The sequence below is a fragment of the Heloderma suspectum genome, chromosome 1 (genome assembly GCF_057233095.1).
Source record: "Heloderma suspectum isolate Gila_16-S chromosome 1, 16-S_ref, whole genome shotgun sequence".
NCBI classification, from domain to species: domain Eukaryota; kingdom Metazoa; phylum Chordata; class Lepidosauria; order Squamata; family Helodermatidae; genus Heloderma; species Heloderma suspectum.
Genome location: NC_139458.1, coordinates 111,174,641 through 111,197,695, shown reverse-complemented (window position 1 = coordinate 111,197,695; position 23,055 = coordinate 111,174,641). Strand labels below are relative to the sequence as shown.

At 41.6% G+C, this 23,055-nt stretch overlaps 1 protein-coding gene across 2 annotated transcripts in view; it reads left to right on the top strand.

Annotated features, from left to right (window-relative positions):
* The window catches only part of OVCH2 (ovochymase 2), a 69,695-nt gene extending 50,865 nt beyond the window's left edge, over positions 1–18,830 (top strand). Inside the window, exons 12-23 of one of the 2 annotated variants that reach the window (XM_084828240.1) lie at positions 126–259; positions 1,027–1,167; positions 1,856–1,986; positions 5,111–5,204; positions 7,304–7,435; positions 8,560–8,640; positions 9,173–9,359; positions 11,268–11,346; positions 12,391–12,586; positions 13,184–13,335; positions 14,525–14,690; positions 16,869–18,824. In XM_084828240.1, the coding sequence (XP_084684366.1) occupies positions 126–259; positions 1,027–1,167; positions 1,856–1,986; positions 5,111–5,204; positions 7,304–7,435; positions 8,560–8,640; positions 9,173–9,359; positions 11,268–11,346; positions 12,391–12,586; positions 13,184–13,335; positions 14,525–14,690; positions 16,869–16,888 (1,513 nt within the window). In that variant the 3' untranslated portion in view covers positions 16,889–18,824. Of the gene's footprint in view, positions 1–125; positions 260–1,026; positions 1,168–1,855; positions 1,987–5,110; positions 5,205–7,303; positions 7,436–8,559; positions 8,641–9,172; positions 9,360–11,267; positions 11,347–12,390; positions 12,587–13,183; positions 13,336–14,524; positions 14,691–16,868 lie in introns of both variants that reach the window. The other variant, XM_084828248.1, reaches the window with a different exon arrangement.
* The last annotated feature ends 4,225 nt before the right edge of the window (positions 18,831–23,055 follow it).

Genomic DNA, 23,055 nt, shown 5'->3' with positions numbered 1-23,055 from the left:
ATAGAATAAAATTCCATATGGAAATAGAAAAAGAAAAGATATACAAATCTCTTTTCAGACATGGTATAATACACCTGTCCTTTATTGATTGTCAACTAGAATTCACTCCTTATGCATCAATCCAGGCTGTGCGTTTGGACTGTGTTTGTCCCAGAAAGAATGCATATACTGCTGAATTTTTCCCGCTTTGATGTCGAGCCAGATGTATTCTGTGACTATGATTCCTTGTCAGTGATTTCCACAGATGGTAGGCTAATTGGTGAGTTTCTTCTTCAAAATATACTGCAATAGACTGCAAACAGTCTGATTTTGCTATTGTTGACAACCCATTACTCAAAATTTGGTATTAGAACAAATAATTGTTCTAATACCAAACTACTGAAGTCCTACTGAAGTGAACAGAGGTTGAATCACCATGACCTATCCACATGAATTTTAGCTATGGGGGCATTGTGGCATGGACACTAAGATCACCCCTGTATTCCTCTAAGGTAATGTTCCTGACTCTGCAAGCTGTGCCCCATATATAATGCTATAATTGTGACTGCTAGGAGAATTGTTAGAATTATTTTCATTTAAGCTTCACATAATTATGCTCTGATTCAAGACTTGCTAATGTGGAATAAAGTCTTATGGCATGGATGAGAACACAAAGAGCAACAAAATCCTGATAGCCTTTTCTTAAGACAAGTGGCTCTTTTTTTCTTGTCAGGATTTTGTTCCACATTTTGAGGAGATGGGCACCCAAAGCATGCTTTGCTGCTCAGATGTCCTACAAATTAATTCAGCTGAAATGTGGCTACCAGTGTTAGGTTGAGCCTGGCACATATTGGGGATTGCCTCAGCCCATCAACAATCTTATAGTAATTTCACAATATTGCTACCATGTTGCACATGGTTGTTGTAACTCAGCCTGAAGACTTTGTTGTTAAGCATAACTATTCTGAAGCAAGTTCTTTTGACATTAATGAAACTACACCTCAGGAAATATTAGGAAATTACATTTACGGTGTTAACATCTTTCAGGGAAATTCTGTGGAATGGACCCTCCATTACCCATTTTGGTTGGCTCCAATAGTGTAAGGCTAAAATTTGTCTCTGATAACAAGGAACACGGAAGAGGATTTTCTATCCTATACCAGGCTATTGAGCCAGGTGCTCTTCTAGGTAGGTGCTAAGATGCTCTGTCAATACATTGTGCACATTCAGCTTGTCCTTGGTTTGAGATACTGTAAAGGCACTATATTTGTATAGTTCAGTGAAGAATGGCAGTAGCATGAGGCCAAAGAGGCTCCATTATACATGGACTATAGAGACTAGATCTATTACTTTATCGCATTATGATTATGCAGTAGCTTTATGGATTACACCAGCCCCACATGGGGAGTGCTTTGGGTAGACGCCATTTTGAGTAACTTTACTCGTCACAGGACAAGATGGAATTATGACATAAGACTTGTGGCAAGCCTCTTGACATACATAAGGGTCTGGTGTTGGTGGTCAAGAGTAGAGCAGCGAGCAATTTACAGTTATTAATATAGGTCATTTATAAGAGTCCGTTATAGGTTTAGATCTAGAGAGAAGTCAAAATAGTGTCTGCAAGAGTTAAGGGCAAACATAATCACCTACCTACCACTCAGATACCTCTTGACCCATATTTAGTAAGTTGACCTATTACAAACTTAACCAACTGACTCTCTGCGCTCCATTGAAGCAATGCCTTAAGACTGATATGGGAAGGTTAGTTATGCTTTATTGTAAGCACAATAAGTCAGTGACAGCTTCAGTTCATTTGCAATTTGCAGATCGGCTATTTTGTTTGTATCCTTTTAATTTTGCTTCACTGTACTTCTAGATTCTGGCTGCGAATCTTTAGCAATTCTCTTTGAGGAAGGAACGGTGCAAAGCATGCACTACCCTGAGGCATACAGTAACCTGGCAGATTGTCAATGGATTATTCATGCTCCAGAGAACTATGTGGTCAAGGTACAAGGCAGGGAGGGTTTACAAAATAACTATATAATTAGTTTGGTTCACAACTTCACAAGTAGAATTATAGTCCATTCCTGAGGCGGCTTTATTTTGGGGCTATTTCATAACTGAAAAACATATAATTCCATTTAGGGTTTGTTGTGTTGGGATGTTGTTAAAATCTAATGAAGCAAACTTCAGTGCCCTTTAAGCCTGTCTATCTTCAACCTTAGCATCTGGGGCTTTTTAGCTTAGAAAGAAGGAGAATGAAGGGCACGTGATAGTGGTGTATAAAATGATGCAGGATATGGAGAAAGCGGATAGGGAGATACTAGAACCTGGGATCATCTAGTAAAACTGAATGGTGGGGCATTCAGGTGAGATGGAAGGAAGAACTTCACACACCCCATAGTTAAAGTATGGCATGCGCTACTACAGATATAGCGATGGCCGTTACATTGGGCAGCTTTAAAAGGGGGTTAGACAAATTAATGGACGATAAAGCTATCAATGGCTGCTAGTCATGTATTACTTCCCATATCAGAGGCAGAATGCCTCGGAATTCCAGTTGCTGGGGAACAGGAACATGAGCAGGAGGGTGCTCCTGTTCAGGTCCTGCTTGGGGGTTCCCATAGGCATCTGGTTGGCCACTCTGGGAACAGAGTGCTGAGCTTTGGTCTGAGTCCAGCATGGTTGTTAACCTTGTTCATTAGGGATGTACGAAAGTCACTTATCTTTTTGACAGGGTGATTTGCGGTGGGGGGGAGGCGCTCCGCACCTCACCCCGAAATCCTAACCAGGCCGGCTCTGCTCCGTGGCAACTCCGTGGAGCCACCGGCTGGGTGCATTTGCAGGCGCCGTGTGGAGCCTGCAGAAGCAAATGGCGGCGGCTACAGCGGCCGCCATTTGCGTTCCTGTTTTTTGGCTGTGATAGGCTACGTAAATATTTATGTAGCCTATCACGGCAAAAAAAACCCACCAGTGGCGCAAATGGCGTAGTGGCTGCCATTTGCGTTCCTTTTTTTTTACATGGTCTATCACGGCAAAAGACAGGGATGCAAATGGCGGCCGCAGACGTGGCCACCAGTCGCAAAGCAGCGCGAACGGCACCAGGTAAGTGTCCCGTTTCGCGCGCCTTTCGTGGGGTGGTGGGGCGGGGGGCTTCATTCTGCCACAGATTTCGGGGGGCTGAATGCACTGGCATTCGGCCTCACCGAGATCCATGGTGGAATTCTCTGACATCCCTATTGTTCATACATTTTGGGGGCTGGTATGACCTGCCTGAAACAGCCTTGGTACATCCATGTAATGCTGGTGTACATTATGTGTGATCTGCTTCCTCTGGTAACATTTGTGAAGCAAAGAAATAATCTATTATCAAATATGAATTCCAAATATTAGAAAATGAAGTATTATCTTTTTCATTTGAAGTTAACCATCTCCATACTTAATCACGCTTTTCTATAAAGCTTTTTTTGAAGTGGCTATGCAAACAAGATTGAGAATGTGATGTCTATCCATGTAAGGGTCCATTATCCTGTTATAGCTAGTATTTCCAAATTTTGGGGGGTACAATAGCCCCCAATGTTATCGTCTTATTATCTGCATTTCCTTTAATAAATGTGTAATGTCCATTAGAAACTTATAGTCACTACAGTGAGATTTGGGCAGCACTCCTAGGCAAACTTTGGGACTTACTTCTGAGTAGACAGGCATAGGCTCTTGCTGTAGATCTGTTAATAGCAATAATTACAATTATGTATTTTTGTCTTTGTAATATTTGATGCAACTTACACTTTCCCCTGGAAGATAGAATGTACGTATTTTCTTGTGTGGTAGGAATTTTGGATTCATTATCTTGTGGTCGTAGATGCACATATATGGGAGTAAGACCCATTACTGTTAGTGGGATGTACTTCATAGTAAATAAGTATAGGCTTGGACTGCGCCACATGCTAGCAGGACTCACTGCTGGAGCACTGGGAAGCTAGTAGCTCCTTAAACAAACAACCAAATGGAAATGCTCATTTCTGGAATGAGGCAGGTGAGCAGAGCTTGCAGAAGGGAGCTGAGCTGACCTGTCCAACACTGGAAATGAGCGGAAACCGGGTATGTGGATTGTGCAAAATCCATTCCTTCTGTGTTTCGCAGATTGTCAGGTGCCTTTCATTCCGTCGTCCGCCCATCCACAGAATTGGATTTCTTTTTGTTTTCGGATTTGTGCAAATGCGCATTTGCACAAATTTGCATGTGCCAAAATGCGCATTTGCACAAATTTGCATGTGCCAAAATGCGCATTTTCACTCCCCAGCCTGTGGGCGAAATGTACATTTTTGGCCGGGTTTTTAAATTTTGTGTACTTTTCTATGACAAAATTTGTGCAAAATTCAAGAAAGTTAGAAAACCAGTCCTCACATCTGCGGAATCCACCTGACAGGGGAAAAGCTGGTGTGCTGCGGAATCCGCGGGTCAGATTCATGGAAAACCAAACTCATTTGGTTTCCTTGGGGATTTCTCTGACATCCCTACCAGAAATGCTAGTTTACAGGGTTGCTTTAAGAAGTGTTACCTTCCTGTAGTCCTAGTGGTTGGTGGTGCAAACAAAACAGCAGGAGTGCAGCAGCAGTATTGGCTCAAGTGTCAGTTTAAAACAAACAACCCTTAAACTTGACATCTTTTATTTAATTTTTTTTTGAGACTGAAGGCCACACTGGTATTTTTATAAAACACCAGCAAGAGGTTGCTACCCACATTTTGAGACTTACTGGTATTGTAGACTATAACCAACCATAAACTGTGGATCTGTTTCCATATATAAAATAGAATAAATTCTGATGTTTGGATTTGGGGATGTGCAGTGCAATCCTGTACATGTTTACACTGAAAAAAGGCCAACTGTGTCTGATAGGGGCTTATTCTGAGATACATGTGCAGAGGATGGCAGCCTTGTTCCATGTTTTGTTTAAATGAAGTTTTTTTTTTCTTACTGGCCATGGACAGAGCAATGGTGTAACTTCCTTGATAATACCACTGACTGATCTATGGCAAATAAGAAGAAAAAAAAGATCCATTTGAAACTAAACTCCTGTGGTTTGCTGTTGTTTGAATTTCAGTTGTTTGCTGTTTTGTTTTTTTGAAGCTCATATATGAACATTTTGAACTGGAGGAAAATGAGGACTGCACTTATGACTCAGTGACTGTCTATGAAAATGTTGCAAAGGAGAATGAAATAGGTTTGTTTCTTATATTTATTTCTAGTAGTGTGTAATGATTCATATCTGATGTTTATTCTTTTTTGTTTTCTGTCTCTGAAGATAACAGTAGTAATGGAACAGTCTCTAGAAAAACTGGAAATGCATAGAACGTCATTGGTTTCAAAACAGAGACAAATGTATGCTGAATATGCTATTATGTGGTCGGGTTTTGTTTTTTTTAAGCCTGGTGTCTCTGCTGTGATGCTGCTTAGGTTAATTTCAGTTGAATAGATATTATACATGAGCACTGGTAAATTGTGCTCATTCATATGAAGGCATGGAAAGTGTTCACTATCTGACTGCAGAAAAAGGGAATGCTGTACATTGGCCGGTTCAATTTGCAGTCTTCAAGTTGGAGAATGTGAATTTGTTTGAGAGATATACATTGCCCAGTCAATATACAGAGTCTTCCTGGTGATGTTGTCTTTCCTCCTCTATAGTGTGTGGTTTGACATCCCATCTCATCCATTTGGATTACTTTGCTAAACTGTGTACTATATTGGGAATGTTGGTGTTGTAGAGTGGCTCAGAGTGTGAGATGTCAGCTGCACAGTCCTTGGTTCTAAATTGACCTCCGCCATGAATGCATTATGAGACTTCAAGCAGGCTCCTATCTATCACCCTTCATCAGCAGTACCAGAATAACAACACTGACTGACCTCACATAGGGCTGTTATGAGGAGTACTGAGATAATGCATGTGAAGCATCCTCAAAAAGTACAATATAAATACCAAATGTTGTTGTTGTTGTTGTTGTTACTGCTTGAACTGTTTGTTCTCCTTGTTAGCATCAGTTTGTTACTTGCAGTACATAATCAGGATGAGGTTGTTGTTGTTGTTACTATTGTTTATTAAATTTATGCATCACTTCCCACTGCAAAAAGCACTCTCAAAGTGACTTACACACACAATACAGAACTTCATGTTTCATGTAACAGGAAAACAACAACCCCCAAATCAATATAAACCATAATCAACACAGTAATACAAATAAATACCACAAAAACATAATCTAAAATGAATGCAATGTGGAAAGTGTTCATCCACAAATACACACAATCTTCCCGCTCACAACCTAGAATGAACTAAACAAAAGCAGCCCACAACAATTGGGCGATAACCTTGCAGCATAGGTACCTGCTGTGGGCAGGTCAGAACACTTTCTATGAGTGCTTTGTATGCATTTAGACATGCTGAAGTTCATGGAGCAGGGGCATGGACTACACCAGCTTTCCTTAACCAGATGCTGTCCAGACATCAGCTCCCATCAGCCCCAGCCAGCATGGTCAATGGTCAAGAATGCTGGGAGTTGTAGTCCCAAATTTCCAGAGGGGCACCAGGTTTGGGTAGGCTGGACTACACCAAGCCATATGATCCTATAAAACCCAAGCAATGAAACCAGCAATTCCACTCTCATACTGTTAGAGGCTGAACTAGTGTTGCAGTCTAGCCTGGCTACATGTAATAGTAGCAGATCCATTTGTTTAAACTCAGATCTACCTCCGGTCTCAGGTATACCAGTGGAGTGGTGGAAGCGTTTGGGAGTGGACCTTCCCCTCTCCCACTGCTTAACTTCCTGGTGTCTGATGCCAGAACTCCAACTAGGCTTCAACACCAGAAGTGAGTTTTGGCTACAGGGCAATTCATAAAAGAAATAAAGACCTGACTGGGGCAGGCCCCACTGTAAACAAGTTGATCTGCTATGTTGCCATAGTTTCAGTCTGGTTATCACTGCTTGGTTAATCTTGCATTACAAATCCCCCTTTTAAACAATTGAATTATTTCATTGAGGGGTTATTTTTTTATTTTTCAATATTTTTTTTTAAAAACTAGTGAAAATATAACGTAACACATAGAGAAACCTTAAGTCAGCACCCAACATTGACAATGACTTTCCTAGTCTACACATTGTTGTACTTTATATAAAGGAAATAGGAGTAGCCTTAATAAATTTTTATATAAAGAGTGTTCAGTAACTTGAGAATGCCAAAAATTTAAGATACCTGTGTTGATTTTAGCATTTTGTATGTTGAAAGGTGCTTCTCATCAGTTGTGAATCTTGTCATTTACTTCTTTAGCACGATCATGTGGATTTGCTGTCCCAGCACCAGTTTTGAGTTCCTCTAGTACCATGCTGATCTGCTTTCATTCAGATGAAACAGAGACCTTTGGTGGATTCAAAGCCAGATTTGTGTTCATTGCTGTTGCAGGTAAACAAAATGGTGGATGGAGAGGAACTTACTTCCATGTACATGTCTATGTGGTGTTGGTCTATGGCAGGGGTGGGTCAGAAAATAGATCTCTAGACGTTTTAGATGTCATCTGCAAGTATTCCTATCCATTAGCCATGCTAGAAAGGATTTATGGGAAGTTCAAAACATCTGGAGATCTGCCGAAGCTCTCTGGATGGTTTACAAAGGTTAAAAACATTAAAAATACAATATGCAAAATTTTAAAGCTTTAAAAACACACAGACAGTATACGCAGAGACAACATATATCTAAAAATAACTTTGAGCAATCAGCTGAACCATAAAACAAATCCAAGATCAATTAAAACTCATCACATGCTGCCAAATGCCTGGGAAAAAAGTCTTGACCTGGCATCGAAAAGATAACAATACTGGCACCAGGCAGGCCTCATTGGGGAAATCAGTTAGCGGGCCACCACCGAGAAGGCCCTCCCCTGTGTTGCTGTTTATGGCAGTGGTTCTCAAATACATATTTTTTCACAAATCACTTGCAAATTGCTGGAAGTCTCATAGTAGTGGCCTTCATAGCTTTTATTTTGTTCTACAAATAAAAGCACATACGTAATTCACATTTGAATAACCATACTCTTGCCTTTCTAATGTGATGTCTTTGTGAGTAAGTTCTGTGTAATGACTATCAGCTTTTGCTTCAGGTCAGGTTCAGTATGCAGCATTCGTATCTGGAGTTGAGGGCAGCAACATAAACAAATTACCTCAGTCACCATGATCAGAAAATAAATATTCAACTGCAGGGCCAAGTACAGATACTCTTGAATATTCTGCAACCTTTCTATGGATCACTTGAATCAGAGCATGGCCATGCTGGCTGGGGATAATGGGAGTTGTAGTCCAACACACCTGGAGGGCACCTAGTTGAGAAAGGCTGAAATCAACAGGTGAAAATGTAAATATAATTACATTCAGGTGTCCCCAAATGACAGGCCCTTTATTAAATCTGTTATCTCTGTACATAAACTCTTAAAATGACTCAAATTTTATCTTTTCTGCTCAAAGTAGAATAAAGTTCACATGACTAATCCTGAGACTGACTCTGACGTCTCTCTCTCTCTCTCTCTCTGCTAGATTTAAACATATCAAATTCAAGCAGTGAAGTGATGCTTCCTGAAGAAATAAGTGACACAACAAATGGAACTGACATTCCTGGTAAATCAACTTGCATCAAGGGTACCCTTTGGTAGGAGCAAGGGAGGGGCACAAAGAATGTAGAGAAGAACCAAGAGTTTGGTTTGTAGTTAGGATTGGAGTGATTCACTGATTCTGCTGTGTATCAGGTGCCAATTATGCAGGAAAAAAGTATAAATTTTATACACATATGTCAAGTTTTGGATGGAAACTGCTCTCATAGTAAGGCAGATGGAGATCAATCCGAAATATATTGCAGATTACAAGCCTCTGGACACATCCGATTAAAAGTCTGGGCCTTCTATCAACTAGCTTTCGTGGCACTGGCCACTGTAAGTGTCCTTACTGCCAATAGGGTTTATGGAAAAGCCATTTCTAGTGGACCACACCAATGTATGTAAGGATATATATAGAACCACAGTGTATATAGGATCACAGCCTTAGTTAAATACATGCTGCTCCTAATGAGCAGCTTGCTGTAGAATCAGCCAAATGTAGACAGCTTTATGCTACACTGACAGTTTTTGTATTGTGCTCTGTTCTGTGCCACCAGATGACACTTGCGGAGTAGCATCAAATCAACCGAGGTTTCTCTTCAGTCGGATAGTTGGAGGCGAGGAAGCTGTCCCATATTCTTGGCCTTGGCAGGCCAGCTTACAGATTTTAGGTGAAAACATCTGTGGGGCAACAGTTGTTAAAAGCACATGGGTGGTCACTGCTGCTCACTGTTTTAAACAAAGGTAAGCACAGTACGAACGTTTTGCCATGGGGTGATAGTCAGAAGGGTCCATTCACTTTGAAAACACATTAACAAATGCATTATTTACAGTGCAATCCCAGGCATGTCTACTTATGACTACCCAGATAAGTATGAATCGGATGGAAGACTTTGTGATTTACTGGCAACCCTAACTGAACCCAGATCTGCTTCTCATTGTATTTCTAAAAAAATGTTCCCGGATCTTTTGTCTTCAGAGCAGGATTTTGCTAGAATGTAGAATGAGCTGCAGCACTGTAGCTACAAAAAAGGAACACTCTTTCAGAATCTGATTCAGTCCCAGAGGACTTTCTGATGGGAATCTGACCTATCTGCCTAAAAGACGGAGGCTGGTTAGTCCAGTTTACAGCAATCCTAAAATAATGAGATTTTTAAACAAAGAGTTCTAGTTTGTTTGCATGTTAACCCTAGGCCTATGGAATGTTTTCTTTATATTCTTTGTAGCTGTAAGAGTGCAAATATCTAACCTACTCATCAACTTGAGTCTCACTAATTTCAACAACACTATTAAGAATCAGGACGTGTAGGTATTTCATTCACTTTTGTTACTCAGAAGCTCTCAGAATGGCAGCAGTTCTAATTTTTAAAAGAGGATTGATTCTTTGCTGACAGCATGTGGCCTTCTTTTGCTATTGGATTCCCTGTGAGCTCTGCTTTATTTGCAGGTTAAATCTGCTGAGACATTGTGGCCTTCTCAAGCCACTTAGGTCTCCGTGAACCTTGTTATTGACACACACAGCTGTATAAAGATGCACCGACTAAGGCTGGGGGATGTATACTAATTTCTCTTGTATGTGGTGGTGGCAGCGGCAGTGGCGGGAGGTTTACCATGTAGGATTTCTTATCTCCCCATTGAGATAATTGGGATCATAAAAAACAGCGAAGCCCCCAAACCTCTGGTGGGAATATCCAGCTGTGCAATTCTTATGAGGACTGACTGCTAACATCATCCTAGACCCAATATTAACCCCAAAGCAAGTTAATTAAGAGATGATCCTGGTTAGCCCCATAAGAAATTATTTAAGGTGCAATCCTATGCATGTTTAGACAGGGTAGAACAAGTAAACCATGGAAGCTGGGGGTTTGCTTTATCTCATATGTAATGCCGATGTCAATGGCTGAATGTGTCTCTGCCAAATGCAGAAATGTATGCCTAATATGAGCTAGTGTGTCCTCTGTTTCTTATTCTCCTGCCAAGATCAATGACCGCTTACACCCTACCTTCCTCTGCAGTTTTAGCTTTATTGCTTGGGTAATACACAAATTACTTCTGTGCATTTTTAATGACTACTTGCATTGTTTGATAATTGTAATACTTTTATTCTCCTCTTTGAATAACTGTTTTCCTTATGTTGCTGTATATTGCTATATATTACTTTTACAGCATTTGTCTTGCATTTTCTTCTAATAACCAAAGCTCAGTTAAAAAAATACGTTAAAAAACAAGATCAAAAGAAAGAAAATCCATCTCTGCCATGTTTTGATTAAGGTAATATAGGAAACTCGGAGTACCAGCCTCTTGGTCTAAACCAAGGGTGGCCAACTTGTAATCCTCCAGATGTTTTGGCCTACAACTCCCACCATCCCTCACCACTGGCAATGCTGGCTAGGGATGATGGGAGTTGTAGGCCCAGCCAAATTATAACACCTACTTACACTCTTATTAAAGTTAGTTGATTTATATGAGTAACACTGGGCCCTTACAGTATTATTTTACATGTACTCAGAGGTAAGTCCCACTTTTGTTTACATTCAAGAGACCAACTGTGCAGGGGAGTAAAACATAGTCTCATGCTTGAATATAAATTTTTGATATAAACTGTTTGATTAAAGCAATCCTGAGACTTCTTCCATTATATTCTCTGTAAAGGGAACAATACAGAGATCTTTGGAGATTGGTGGCTGGAATCCATGACATAGAAGACCAAGACCAAGAACAGAACAGTCAGGTTAGTACAAGCTAGAAAGGAACATGTCTTTATCATTTAGCATAGAGAACACTGTTACACCATGCAGAACTGCTAGAGTTTCAGTATAAACGCAAATTTCAGGTCATGCGGAAGCACAAGTGAGGGTAGGGATAGACAATAGCTTATGAGAGAACTGAAAGAGGCTTGGGAAATGCTTTGCTTTCCATGCTACACAGGCTATTGCCTTTAGTCAAACAGGTCATGCAGGTTTTAAAATACAAAAACTTGTCAAATCTGTTTAGCAGAGGTAAATGTGGGATGAGTGTTCACACCACAAACAGTGTGATCCCTCTTTCAAACAGCATTCAGCAATGGAAAAACTATGAACAAGTGCCCAGCACTGCTGCGGGAGCCCGTTGCACATAACTGGGAAGGCTGGAAAAAACCTAATAAGGTCTGCCTCTGTATCCCATCTGGAAATTCTGCTTAGAATGCAATTGCTGTGGCCACCAGAAAAATAATGGAAAGAACAGAGTAACCTTCCAAAGCAAGTTGGTTTGCATTAATATTATGCTAGTGTCCTATCAGGAAGATTTGGGTTATAGTCAAAGTACGTAGCTCATGGTTTGATTGTGACAATGAACAATCCATGTGGCCCAAGGATTTCCTTGTTTTGGAGAAGGGGAATATTTTTCTCTCCCTCTTTTCTGCTTTGGGTGTTCTTTCTATTATCTCTTACTGCAATAAGTAAGGAATTACTATATGGGTCATTAAGAAGCACAGGAGAGGCCCTAGAGGATGATGACGTTGTATAAAGGACCTGCAAACTACCACGAGGGAGCAATCACAAGCGCACAACAAAAGCCTCATTGAGAAAGGCTCTGTGCTACACATATCATTCCACCACTATCTACTGCCTACAATGAAAAGAAAATCTCTCTTTCTAAAGCAGTTATTAAGCTGTGTTGTATCTGTCTCTTACGCATGGTTCCAAACAATTGCATTGACTGGCTGAAATGTGTTCAAGCTGATGATATCGACCTTTTCACATAATGTGCTGCCGCCATGCTTTCCTGTTTCTAGAAAAGATCAGTGAAGCAATACATTATACACCCAGATTTTAACACCATTACTATGGATTCAGACCTTGCACTGGTGCAGCTGACTGAACCTTTAGAATTCAACCATTACATTCGTCCTGCGTGCCTGCCTGAGAAAGATGAAAAGCTTGAGCCATCCAGGCTGTGTGTTATTACAGGATGGGGTAATCAGTATGAAGGTGAGCACATTTTCCTTGTAGTAAGAATTCTACGCTTATCAATTAGCCAGAAAATTCTTCATTGAAGAGAGTGGTAGAAAAAAAAAGTGCCTCCCTTGTGGAAAATATATAAACGTAGACTCTAAAAATGTTATGATTATGCATGCAAAGGAAGCATCTTCGATTGTTAAAACTAGGATTGGGGAACCATTTTTCTGTGAGGGCCACATTTTCTCAGGAGTAATCTGTCAGGGGCTGCATGGTGGTGCTGGGAGGGGCTGAAGCCTGTGGTGGGCAGGGCCAGAGCCAAAAGTGGGGGGAGCCATGCCTCCTCTCTCCCTCTCTCCGCCACCCCTTCTCTCTTGGCCTCCCTTCCTCTCTTGGCCTCCCCTCTTCCATCCCATCCAGTGTGCTGTTGGGGGAGGAACAGATAGTTCTTGCTAGAAATCTGAACTGATCACCTGCACAGGACTTGAGAAAATTAGGCTAAAAGTAATAATGAATTAGGCCAAAGTCTGCAGGTTGCCTACCCTTTGTTTAAGAGAAAATAAATAATTACCTGCAGAGTTTAATCTGGATCATAGTTTTCCTGACTGTAATATTTTTTCCCACCTCAAGATGGAGAAATATCAAGAAAACTCCATCAACTTGAAGTTCCTATTTTGGTTTCTGAAGAATGTCAGAAATACTACATGGACCATCCTGGTGGACTGAATAAATGGATGTTCTGTGCTGGATTCCCTGCTGAAGGGGGAAAGGATGGATGTACAGTAAGGTGTCACAGAGTATATGCTTTATGCTCAGCTAGGAATTCAGAAAAGCTCTAATATGGATACTGAGGTGATGTCAGTAGAACTGTTCCAAAGGTAATAAAGTTTGCCCCATTCAGGTGTAATGCCTGAACAGGAAATCCCAACTTTTATGTAGGTGGCATGGAAGCATTGTGTTGGCCCTGCGCCCAACCTCCCTGCATGCCCCATTCTCCATTCCCAGCTTTCCTGCATTGAGTGGTAAGGTGTGGATAAAGTAGGGTTCCTGATCATAGGGAGGTTACTAAGACTGTGCAGGCGAACATGCATAGAATCTTTCCTCAGAACTTCTCACTCAGTGCAAGAATGTTTGGGGATGAGACGGATCGGGTGTTGGAGTGGTGTTGGAATTCCTTGTATGGGCATATCATCTGAATGGGGCTCTGGTCTCATCTGTAAAATGCCTTGCCATTCTCCAATCAGATAAGTTGAAAGAGAAACATTTGATTATGAAGGCCTGGGTCATGGTAGGATTTGGGGTGCAGTCCCCTATGACTTACTCTGCAATCGTTTCTTTTAACATGTAAATACTCCAGGAATAGATATTTGTAGATTGCTACCTTGCCCTGGCTAGTAAACTCATAATGTACTAGTAAGGGAAAGTTCAGAGAGCCAGTGTGGTGCAGTGGTTAGAGAGTTGGAATGGGACTGGGGAAACCCGGGTTCTCACTTGGCCACGAAGCTCACTGGGTGACTTTGGACCAGTCCAAAGCCTAACTCTCAGCTTAACCTACCTCACAGGGTTGTTGTGAGAATAAAATGGAGAGGAGGGGGACCATGTGAGCCACCTTGGCTTCCTTGCAAGAGGAACAAAGGTGGAATATAAATCTAAAAATAAAGAGAGAAAACTCACTAGTATTCACATGTTTGCTGGTAACTGGTGAGAGGAACAAGAAAGGGCTTGAGGCTGGTGACAGAGCTGCATTTTTTATAGGTTACTAGATTCAGAATACAGTTCTGAGGATTAGAACAAGAACAAATAACCAAGTGCATTACAGTGATTTGACATTTAGAAAAATACATGTAGCACAATACCTGTGGCAAACCAGAATGTACAAACTAAGGTCACAGCAATGGCTTTTTAAAAATACCAATCCTTGCCACCGTACACATAGATTATATTAATTTAAGTCATACTCCTTTTCATTAGGGTGACTCAGGAGGTCCGCTGGTTTGTCCTTCAGAAGACTCCGGCTACTATACCCTTAATGGAATAATAAGCTGGGGCTTTGGCTGTGGAAGAAAAGGCTATCCAGGAGTTTATACAAATGTGGCTTCCTTCACTGATTGGATTGGTCAACACATATATGGAAACAGTAGGCATCTATGTTCATTTCCACAACAGCTACTCACTTGATGTGATATTTCCCACAGTATTTCCAAGGATGGGGGCCCAGTAAGCTGTGATATACATATGGGGTCTGTATAGAAATATTATATAGCTACTTGTGATTACAGAACCCTTGCAAGTGTTTTGGGGGGGAGGGGTAGAAGCAGCCCGAATATAATTATATTTTGTATAAACAGCCTTGGGGATCCTTCTGGATCAAAAGGTAGGATAGAAATACAATAAACAAAAGAATCTGAAGAGAGTTGGACCAATTCGCATGACATGGCCAGTTCACTGTGGGTTATTTAACCCAACTTTGAGCTGCAGTGCATGCTGGGCGACATTTTGGATATGCAATCGGATATGCAATTCCATCCTTGGTGGCCGGGTTCAGATGAAACGGCAGCCCCCAAGCTGGTGTTACATATTCAGAAAGTTGCCTGCACGTGCCCAGTATGCGCTGTGGCTCCTTGTGGGTTAAACAACCCCCAATGAGCCTGCTGTGTCAACTGGCCAGGGGGGGAAAGGGTTGTTGCTGCCCCTTTAACAGAGGTTAGATATACAGAAATCAGCACATGGCATTTTTCAGGTCATGCAAATAAACAGGATCACCTGCTAATTATTCCAGATCAAATTGCTATTAAAGGGGCAGCTACAGGGCTGTTTTCTGTTTCCCCCCTCTCCAAGTCTGGCCTGCTGCAGCTCTAGAAAGGCTGGTGGGCAAAGCTGAGATAAAGTAACCCTTCCTGCCTTGTCTAGCCAGGTCAGTACGATAAGCGTCAGACTAGCACGTGCTAGCCCTTTAATGGCTGTTGCAGGGATTGCAGTGCTCTTACCATCTTCTGACCTGGCATTCAGCAACAGCAATGTCAGTCTCTGGGGGAAACTACCAAGATACCCAGGGTCTCACTGGCTGAGAGAAGAACTGGAAGGGGGTGGGATGGGGGGATGCATAGGCCACTGATGTCCAGCTTGCCTTCTCCTGCAACAGCCAGTTCTGCTCCCAACATCATATCTCAGTCTGCCCCTCACACTTACAATAGTAATGCCAACCCTAACTCTGTTGTGAAAGCTTGTGCTGCAATAAATTATTTGCCTTCAAGCTGCCAATATGCTGAAATGGTTGATTTTGCTGCAGAAGACTAAAACAGCTGTTCCTCTGCAATCAGATGCTTCATTTGTTGTTGTTGTTGTTCAGTCGTTAAGTCGTGTCCGACTCTCCGTGACCCCATGGACCATAGCACACCAGGCCTTCCTGTCCTCCACTCTCTTCTGGAGTGTGCTCAAGTTCATATTCATTGCATTGGTGATGCTATCCAGCCATCTCATCCTCTGCCGTCCCCTTCTCCTTTTGCCTTCTTTCCCAGCATCAGGGTCTTTTCCAGGGAGTTTTCTTTTCGTGTTAGGTGGCCAAAATATTTGAGCTTCAGCTTCAGTATCTGTCCTTCCAATGAGCAGTCAGGGTTGATTTCCTTTAGGATTGACTGATTGGACCTCCTTGCAGTCCAGGGGACTCGTAAGAGTCTTCTCCAGCACCACAGTTCGAAAGCCATAGCTTTGATTATACGAACCTTTGTCAGCAAGGTGATGTCTCTGCTTCTTACTATGCTGTCTAGGTTTGCCATAGCTTTCCTCCCAAGAACTAGTCACCTAAAGATTTAGAGGACATTCATGGCTGAACAGTAAATCTCAGACTCTGTGTGATTGATGCCGAGATGTCATGAAGGCTTAAGCTGATGCTCCTTTCCATGCTCCTTGATCTATTCAATTAGAAGTTCTCAACCCCCGAGAAGCACCTTTCTAAAAGGTTCTTGGGTTCCTTTCTTGCCAAGCCTTCATGTGTACTTTTCCAATTCGTCCTTCCCTCTTGCTCTCATTTCTGCCAATCAAAATTCTTACATCATCTCTTCCAGGCAGCACCAGTAGGTCTGGGTCCCAAGACTCACATAGCTGTGCTCTCATAGGAACACTAGTCTGGAATGCTACGCACTGCTAGCAATGGGCCTTTAGGATCTTTCTAAATTCATTGCAAGTAGTGGTGACATCTCAGTTAAAAACGTTCTTAAAGAAGGTTGTTGTCCATAACAATTATGTCATATGACAACTGAATGCTGATTATCACTTTACTGTTTAATATTTAGACTAACTTTTTCTACTTTTGCAGACTCATCAAACGAAGTATGAAGATCTTCACTGAATATAAGCTTTCAAGACAAGTGAATGACATGACTAAAGGAATAGTTCTGAAGTGTATGACCTGATTCATGTATATTATCTAAAATGTATGGATTGCATGTGTCATAACTCCAAGTAAAAAAAAGAAAAAGCTGCAGTATCTATGTGACTCTGGACAGTAACCTCCTTCATTTAGAAAACTAACAGTGTAATCCTAAGCATTTTTATTCAGAAGTTAATCCCACTGAGTTCAATGGAACTTTTCCCTTGGTTCTTAGGACCATAGCCTAAAACTGCAATCCTGTGTATACTTTCCTAGGAGTAAGTCTCATTGAACACAGCAGCCCTTGCTTCTGAGAAAATATGCGTAAGATAGGTGAGTTTATTATCTTAATGTGTTTCAAGTGAAAATGTTTTTTTATCATGTAAACTTGCAGAAATTATTTTAAATGCATTAATGAATATGCATGATTCTTCAGCTTATTATACCAGATTACATTAAGATCCATTTCAGATATTCAAAAGAAGCAATGAGAGAGGAAGTATATGTTCCTTGTGTTTCCTTTCTCCATGCTTCTGGGTCTTATGTAAAAGGGGGAGATTTCAATATCCCCCATGGGGAGAGGTATATTATGTCCCCACACTGGGATATTCATTAATAAAGATTTGATTGTGTGCTCAAATTTAAGTTTCTACATACATTTATTATTACTCAGGTAGCAGTAGAAGCACTGAACAAATAACAGTATAAACTGATATGTAGGCGAGGCGATGCGCATGACACAGCACTCCAAAACAAAACAAATGACCAACAATAGCACATCCACTTTATAAGGAAATATATAAACAGATTTTAAAATGTCAAACATTTTGGTATAAAACACCAGCTTCAATCACAAATAAGAGTATGCTACAAGTCAGAACCAGGAACAGGAACAGGCCAAACCTCGGTGAGGAAAACAAAGATTAACAATCAGAACCTGCATTCAACAGCCAGTCAAGCCTCATTAATAAACATCATGGCTTGTTTCATCTCATCCTTTGCACTGATATCAGGTTTCAGCTGATCAATAAACATTGCCTCCTTAATCTTTCTCCTTAGGAGGCTCTGTTCAATTGGTAGCATAGAGATCTTCACTAAAGTTGTTTCACTAAAGTTGAATAAGGATAGTTAAAAGATTTTTTAAAAACCTAGAATACAAGCCTAGAATACCCAATTAAGGGTAACTTTGTGCTATAAATTAACTGGTAGTATCCAGTTTTAGTCTGACTGAAGTCCAATTCATTTTAATGGGTCTACTTTAAGTAGGATTAACAATGGATACAACCCAATCTATGAGCTTTAGGGCTCAACCCTACTGGGGTAGGTGGCCGCCTCCAAACATGGAGGCATCCACCTATCCAATGCAGGAAGGAGAAGTACAGAGGGGATCATCCCCTCCGCGCTTCACCTGCCATGCATTACAGCTAGGCAGTCGATTTTGGCTGTCTAGCTGTGGGAAGTCAGAGTGAGGGAAGAGGTGGCCGGACGACATGTTGGATGTGCTGTACCGGCATTTCCACCTTCCTCGCCCCAGAACGCTCCCCGGAGCGCCCCGTTTTCACTGCGCCACCTCCTCCGAGGCAGCATGGTGGTGGTGGGGGGCTGCATAATTTCTCAGGGAACCGACCTCAAGACTGCGGACTCCGATGTAAGTTCCCGGAAACTGACATATCGTGTGGCCATCTAGCTGCTGACTAGCAGCCATAGGATTGCTCCCTCTGTATATTCTAAAGTAGATGGGAGGGAGGGCAGCACCATGGATGGGATGGGGAGTGTGTATTATTGCTAATAACTAATATAAGATCAGTAATATCAATTCTCCTGACAAAATTTAAATAACAATTGTGGTTTTTTAAATATTATAGTTATAATTTCTGCAAATAAATGGATGTACATATGAGGCTCTAGAAATGAAGTGTTTGCTGTGTATTTTCTAATATAATATTCAAAACATAACAAAGGGATACATAAATATCAGTTCAGAAACACAGAGATTCAGGAAAGGAAGAGGAGGAGGATGTATCATCTCCAGAAAGGAATAATATTAGCATCACATATATTTATAAAAACATCTGTAGTGATGGACTGTGCAGTACTCAGTACTTCACACATCTGGTTTGTTTGCATCGCCACAGCTAAGTCACTAGTGTATGTAATACCTACTACACATGGCACAAAGATGGTAATGTGCTCAGCTAAAGTGAAAATTGATCCTCGGCCTCCAGAACATATTTTCTAGCGGGCATTCAATGGATTCCCTATTGTTAGCTTCACACTTCCATGGACTTTAGCCCCCAGCATAGAAACTTCCAAGAGCACAAGAGGCGACTCTACACATGGACATCACCAGATGGTCAATATCGAAATCAGATTGATTATGTCCTTTGCAGTCAAAGATGGAGAAGCTCTATACAGTCAGTAAAAACAAGACCTGGAGCTGACTGTGGCTCAGATCATGAGCTGCTTCTTGAAAAATTTCAGCTTAAATTGAAGAACGTAGGGAAAACCACTAAATCATTCAGGTATGACCTAAATCATATCCCTGATGAATATACAGTGGAGGTGAGGAATAGATTTCAGGTATTAGACCTTGTAGACAGAGTGCCTGAGGAACTATGGACGGAGGTCCGTAACACTGTTCAGGAGGCAGCAACTCAATCCATCCCAAAGAAAAAGAAATGCAGGAAAGCCAAGTGGCTGTCTGATGAGGCTTTACAAGTAGCTGAAGAAAGAAGGGAAGCGAAAAGCAAGGGAGAAAGGGGAAGATATATCCAACTGAATGCAGAGTTCCAGAGAATAGCAAGGAGAGACAAGAAGGCCTTCTTAAATGAACAATGCAAAGAAATCGAGGAAAACAACAGAATGGGAAAGACTAGAGATCTCTTCAAGAAAATTGGAGATCTCAAGGGAATGTTATGTGCAAAGATGGGCATGATAAAGGACAAAGAAGGCAGGAACCTAACAGAAGCAGATGAGATTAAGAAGAGGTGGCAAGAATATGCAGAAGAACTATACAGGAAAGATCTTAATATCCCTGATAGCCATGATAGTGCGGCCACTGAACTTGAGCCGGACATCCTCGAGAGTGAAGTCAAGTGGGCCTTAGGAAGCATTACTAACAACAAAGCTAGCGGAGATGACAGCATTCCAGCTGAGCTATTTAAAATCCTAAAAAGACGATGCTGTTAAAGTGCTGCATTCAATATGCCAACAAATTTGGAACACTCAACAATGGCCGCAAGACTGGAAAAGGTCAGTTTACATTCCAATTCCAAAGAAGGGCAACGCCAAAGAGTGTTCAAACTACCGCACAATTGCGCTCATTTCACATGCCAGCAAGGTGATGCTCAAAATCCTACAAGCTAGGCTTCAGCAGTATGTGAACCGAGAACTACTGGAAGTACAAGCTGGGTTTTGAAGAGGCAGAGGAACTAGAGATCAAATCGCCAACGTTCGCTGGATCATGGAGAGAGCAAGAGAATTCCAGAAAAACGTCTATTTCTGCTTCATTGACTACGCCAAAGCCTTTGATTGTGTGGATCACAACAAACTGTGGCAAATTCTTAAAGTGATGGGAGTACCAGACCACCGTACCTGTCTCCTGAGAAAGCTGTACGAGGGTCAAGAAGCAACAGTAAGAACCAGACATGGAACAACCGATTGGTTCAAAATTGGGAAAGGAGTACGACAAGGCTGCATATTGTCACCCTGCTTATTTAACTTATATGCAGAGTACATCATGAGAAACGCCGGGTTGGATGAATCACAGGTCGGAATTAAGATTGCCGGGAGAATTATCAACAACCTCTGATATGCAGACGATACCACCCTAATGACAGAAAGTGAAGAGGATCTCAAGAGCCTCTTGTTGAGGGTGAAAGAGGAGAGTGCAAAAGCTGGTTTGAAACTCAACATTAAAAAAACTCAGATCATGGCATCTGGCCCCATCACTTCCTGGCATATAGAAGGGGAAGAAATGGAAGCGGTGACAGATTTTACTTTCTTGGGCTCCAAGATCACCGCAGACAGTGACTGTAGCCATGAAATTAAAAGACGCTTGCTCCATGGGAGGAAAGCTATGGCAAACCTAGACAGCATAGTAAGAAGCAGAGACATCACCTTGCCGACAAAGGTCCATCTAATCAAAGCTATGGTTTTCCCAGTAGTAATGTATGGCTGCAAGAGCTGAACTATAAGGAAGGCTGAGCTTCGGAAGAATTGATGCTTTCGAACTGTGGTGCTGGAGAAGACTCTTACGAGTCCCCTGGACTGCAAGGAGGTCCAATCAGTCAATCCTAAAGGAAATCAACCCTGAATGCTCATTGGAAGGACAGATACTAAAGCTGAAGCTGAAATATTTTGGCCACCTAATGCGAAAACTCTCTGGAAAAGACCCTGATGCTGGGAAAGACTGAAGGCAAAAAGAGAAGGGGATGACAGAGGATGAGATGGCTGGATAGCATCACCGATGCAATGAATATGAACTTGAGCACACTCCGGGAGGGAGCGCAGGACAGGAAGGCCTGGCGTGCTATGGTCCATAGGGTCACGAAGAGTCAGACACGACTGAACAACAACAACAATAGAAACTTCACCCAGTGGCTGTGCTGCTTACAGAAATACCATCTTTGGAAGGAATTTAGCCATTGGATGAAGCTTCTAGGGTAGGGGCTAAGAGCAAAAGAAAACTGCATATAGGAAGCAAATTCTTATGTGTCTCTGCAAAAAAAATGCCCCATACCTTGACTTGCTCAAATCTGAGAGGAGGACAGCAGTTGTTAGTAGAATGGCTGTACTCTTTGGGCTTCATCACACAAGCCCCCAAATCCTGCAATTTACCAGGATTTACCAGCTTCTGCTTCCGGAATCTTTGTGGGATCAGATCAGGTCCTTTCCACGTGGCTTTAAAAAAAACCCTAAACTTTTCAATGAGATCTATGTGTTTAATTACAAAGTCACTAGGTGGCACTGTTGTTCTATTTGTAATAAAAGTGACTTTAAACTGTACACGCTCATTTATATGGACTCCATGGCGGGAGAACGGAAAATGCCGGACTTTCCTTGTCATGGAAAACAAAGGAGTAGACCTCGTAAAAAGTGGGAGGTTCCTTGGATGAGGGCTGCATCGTGTACAGGGCCCGTAACTTCTGTGAAGAAGCAATCTCCATAGCAGGATAAAAGCCCGGTGTGAAGGAGCCCTTAAATTCCTTCAGCCTCCCTGCTTGAGCCTGAAAGAGTGACAGTGCACAGCAATAGGTAAGAGAAAACCTTTGGTCAAGGCCTTAGACTCTTTAACAACATTTTTTTGTTGTTGTTGGAGTGGGGGAGTTCCACAATTCATAATTGAAGAGACTCCCTTATGCCTGGTTTCAAAGAATCACTGCTGTGAATCAGAATCTCTGCTCTACCTGTTAATCATACATTGAAAAATCAGGAAAACTCCATACTTTAGTTATTTTTTTACGAACCAACCATACAGTCAATAGCCACGATGACTGTATGACGTTACACCGTGAGTTGAGGAAGTAATGTAAGATCACATGATAGTCAACACATTAATGGATTGAGGGTGCGATACACTGCATATTTAGACAGAAAAAAAGTTCTACAACAGCATTCTGGGGAATGCTGGGAGTTGTAGGACTTTTTTCTGTCTAAACATGCAGAAGATTGCTCCCTTAAAGGGTGTAGGGAGATTGAGTAGAAAGCCAGTGTCACAGAAGCACACATTTCAATGTAATAAAGGGAAATGAAGCAGCCAACTCTTCAGGTTTTGTCTTCCAGCCTTTCACTGTGTATACATCTGCTACAAATTGTATTTTCAGACTTTAGTGTCTGATTGAAAGTCACAGCATAAAAAATAAAATTAGAAACAAATTAGCCACTTATGTCACATCAGCCTAAACACATTTTGTTTTCTGAAATACCTAACATTATAAGTGCAGCCTTCTCCAACCTGGTGTCCTCAATTTGTATTGAACTACAACTTCCATCATTCCCAGCCAGCACGAGAGCTTTAATCCAAGACATCTGGAGGGCACCCGTTTGGGGAAGGCTGCTATATTTTCCCTCCCTGTTAAGGTATTGTGGTTACTCAATACATCAAACTCCAACTGCCTAACCTATTCCTATT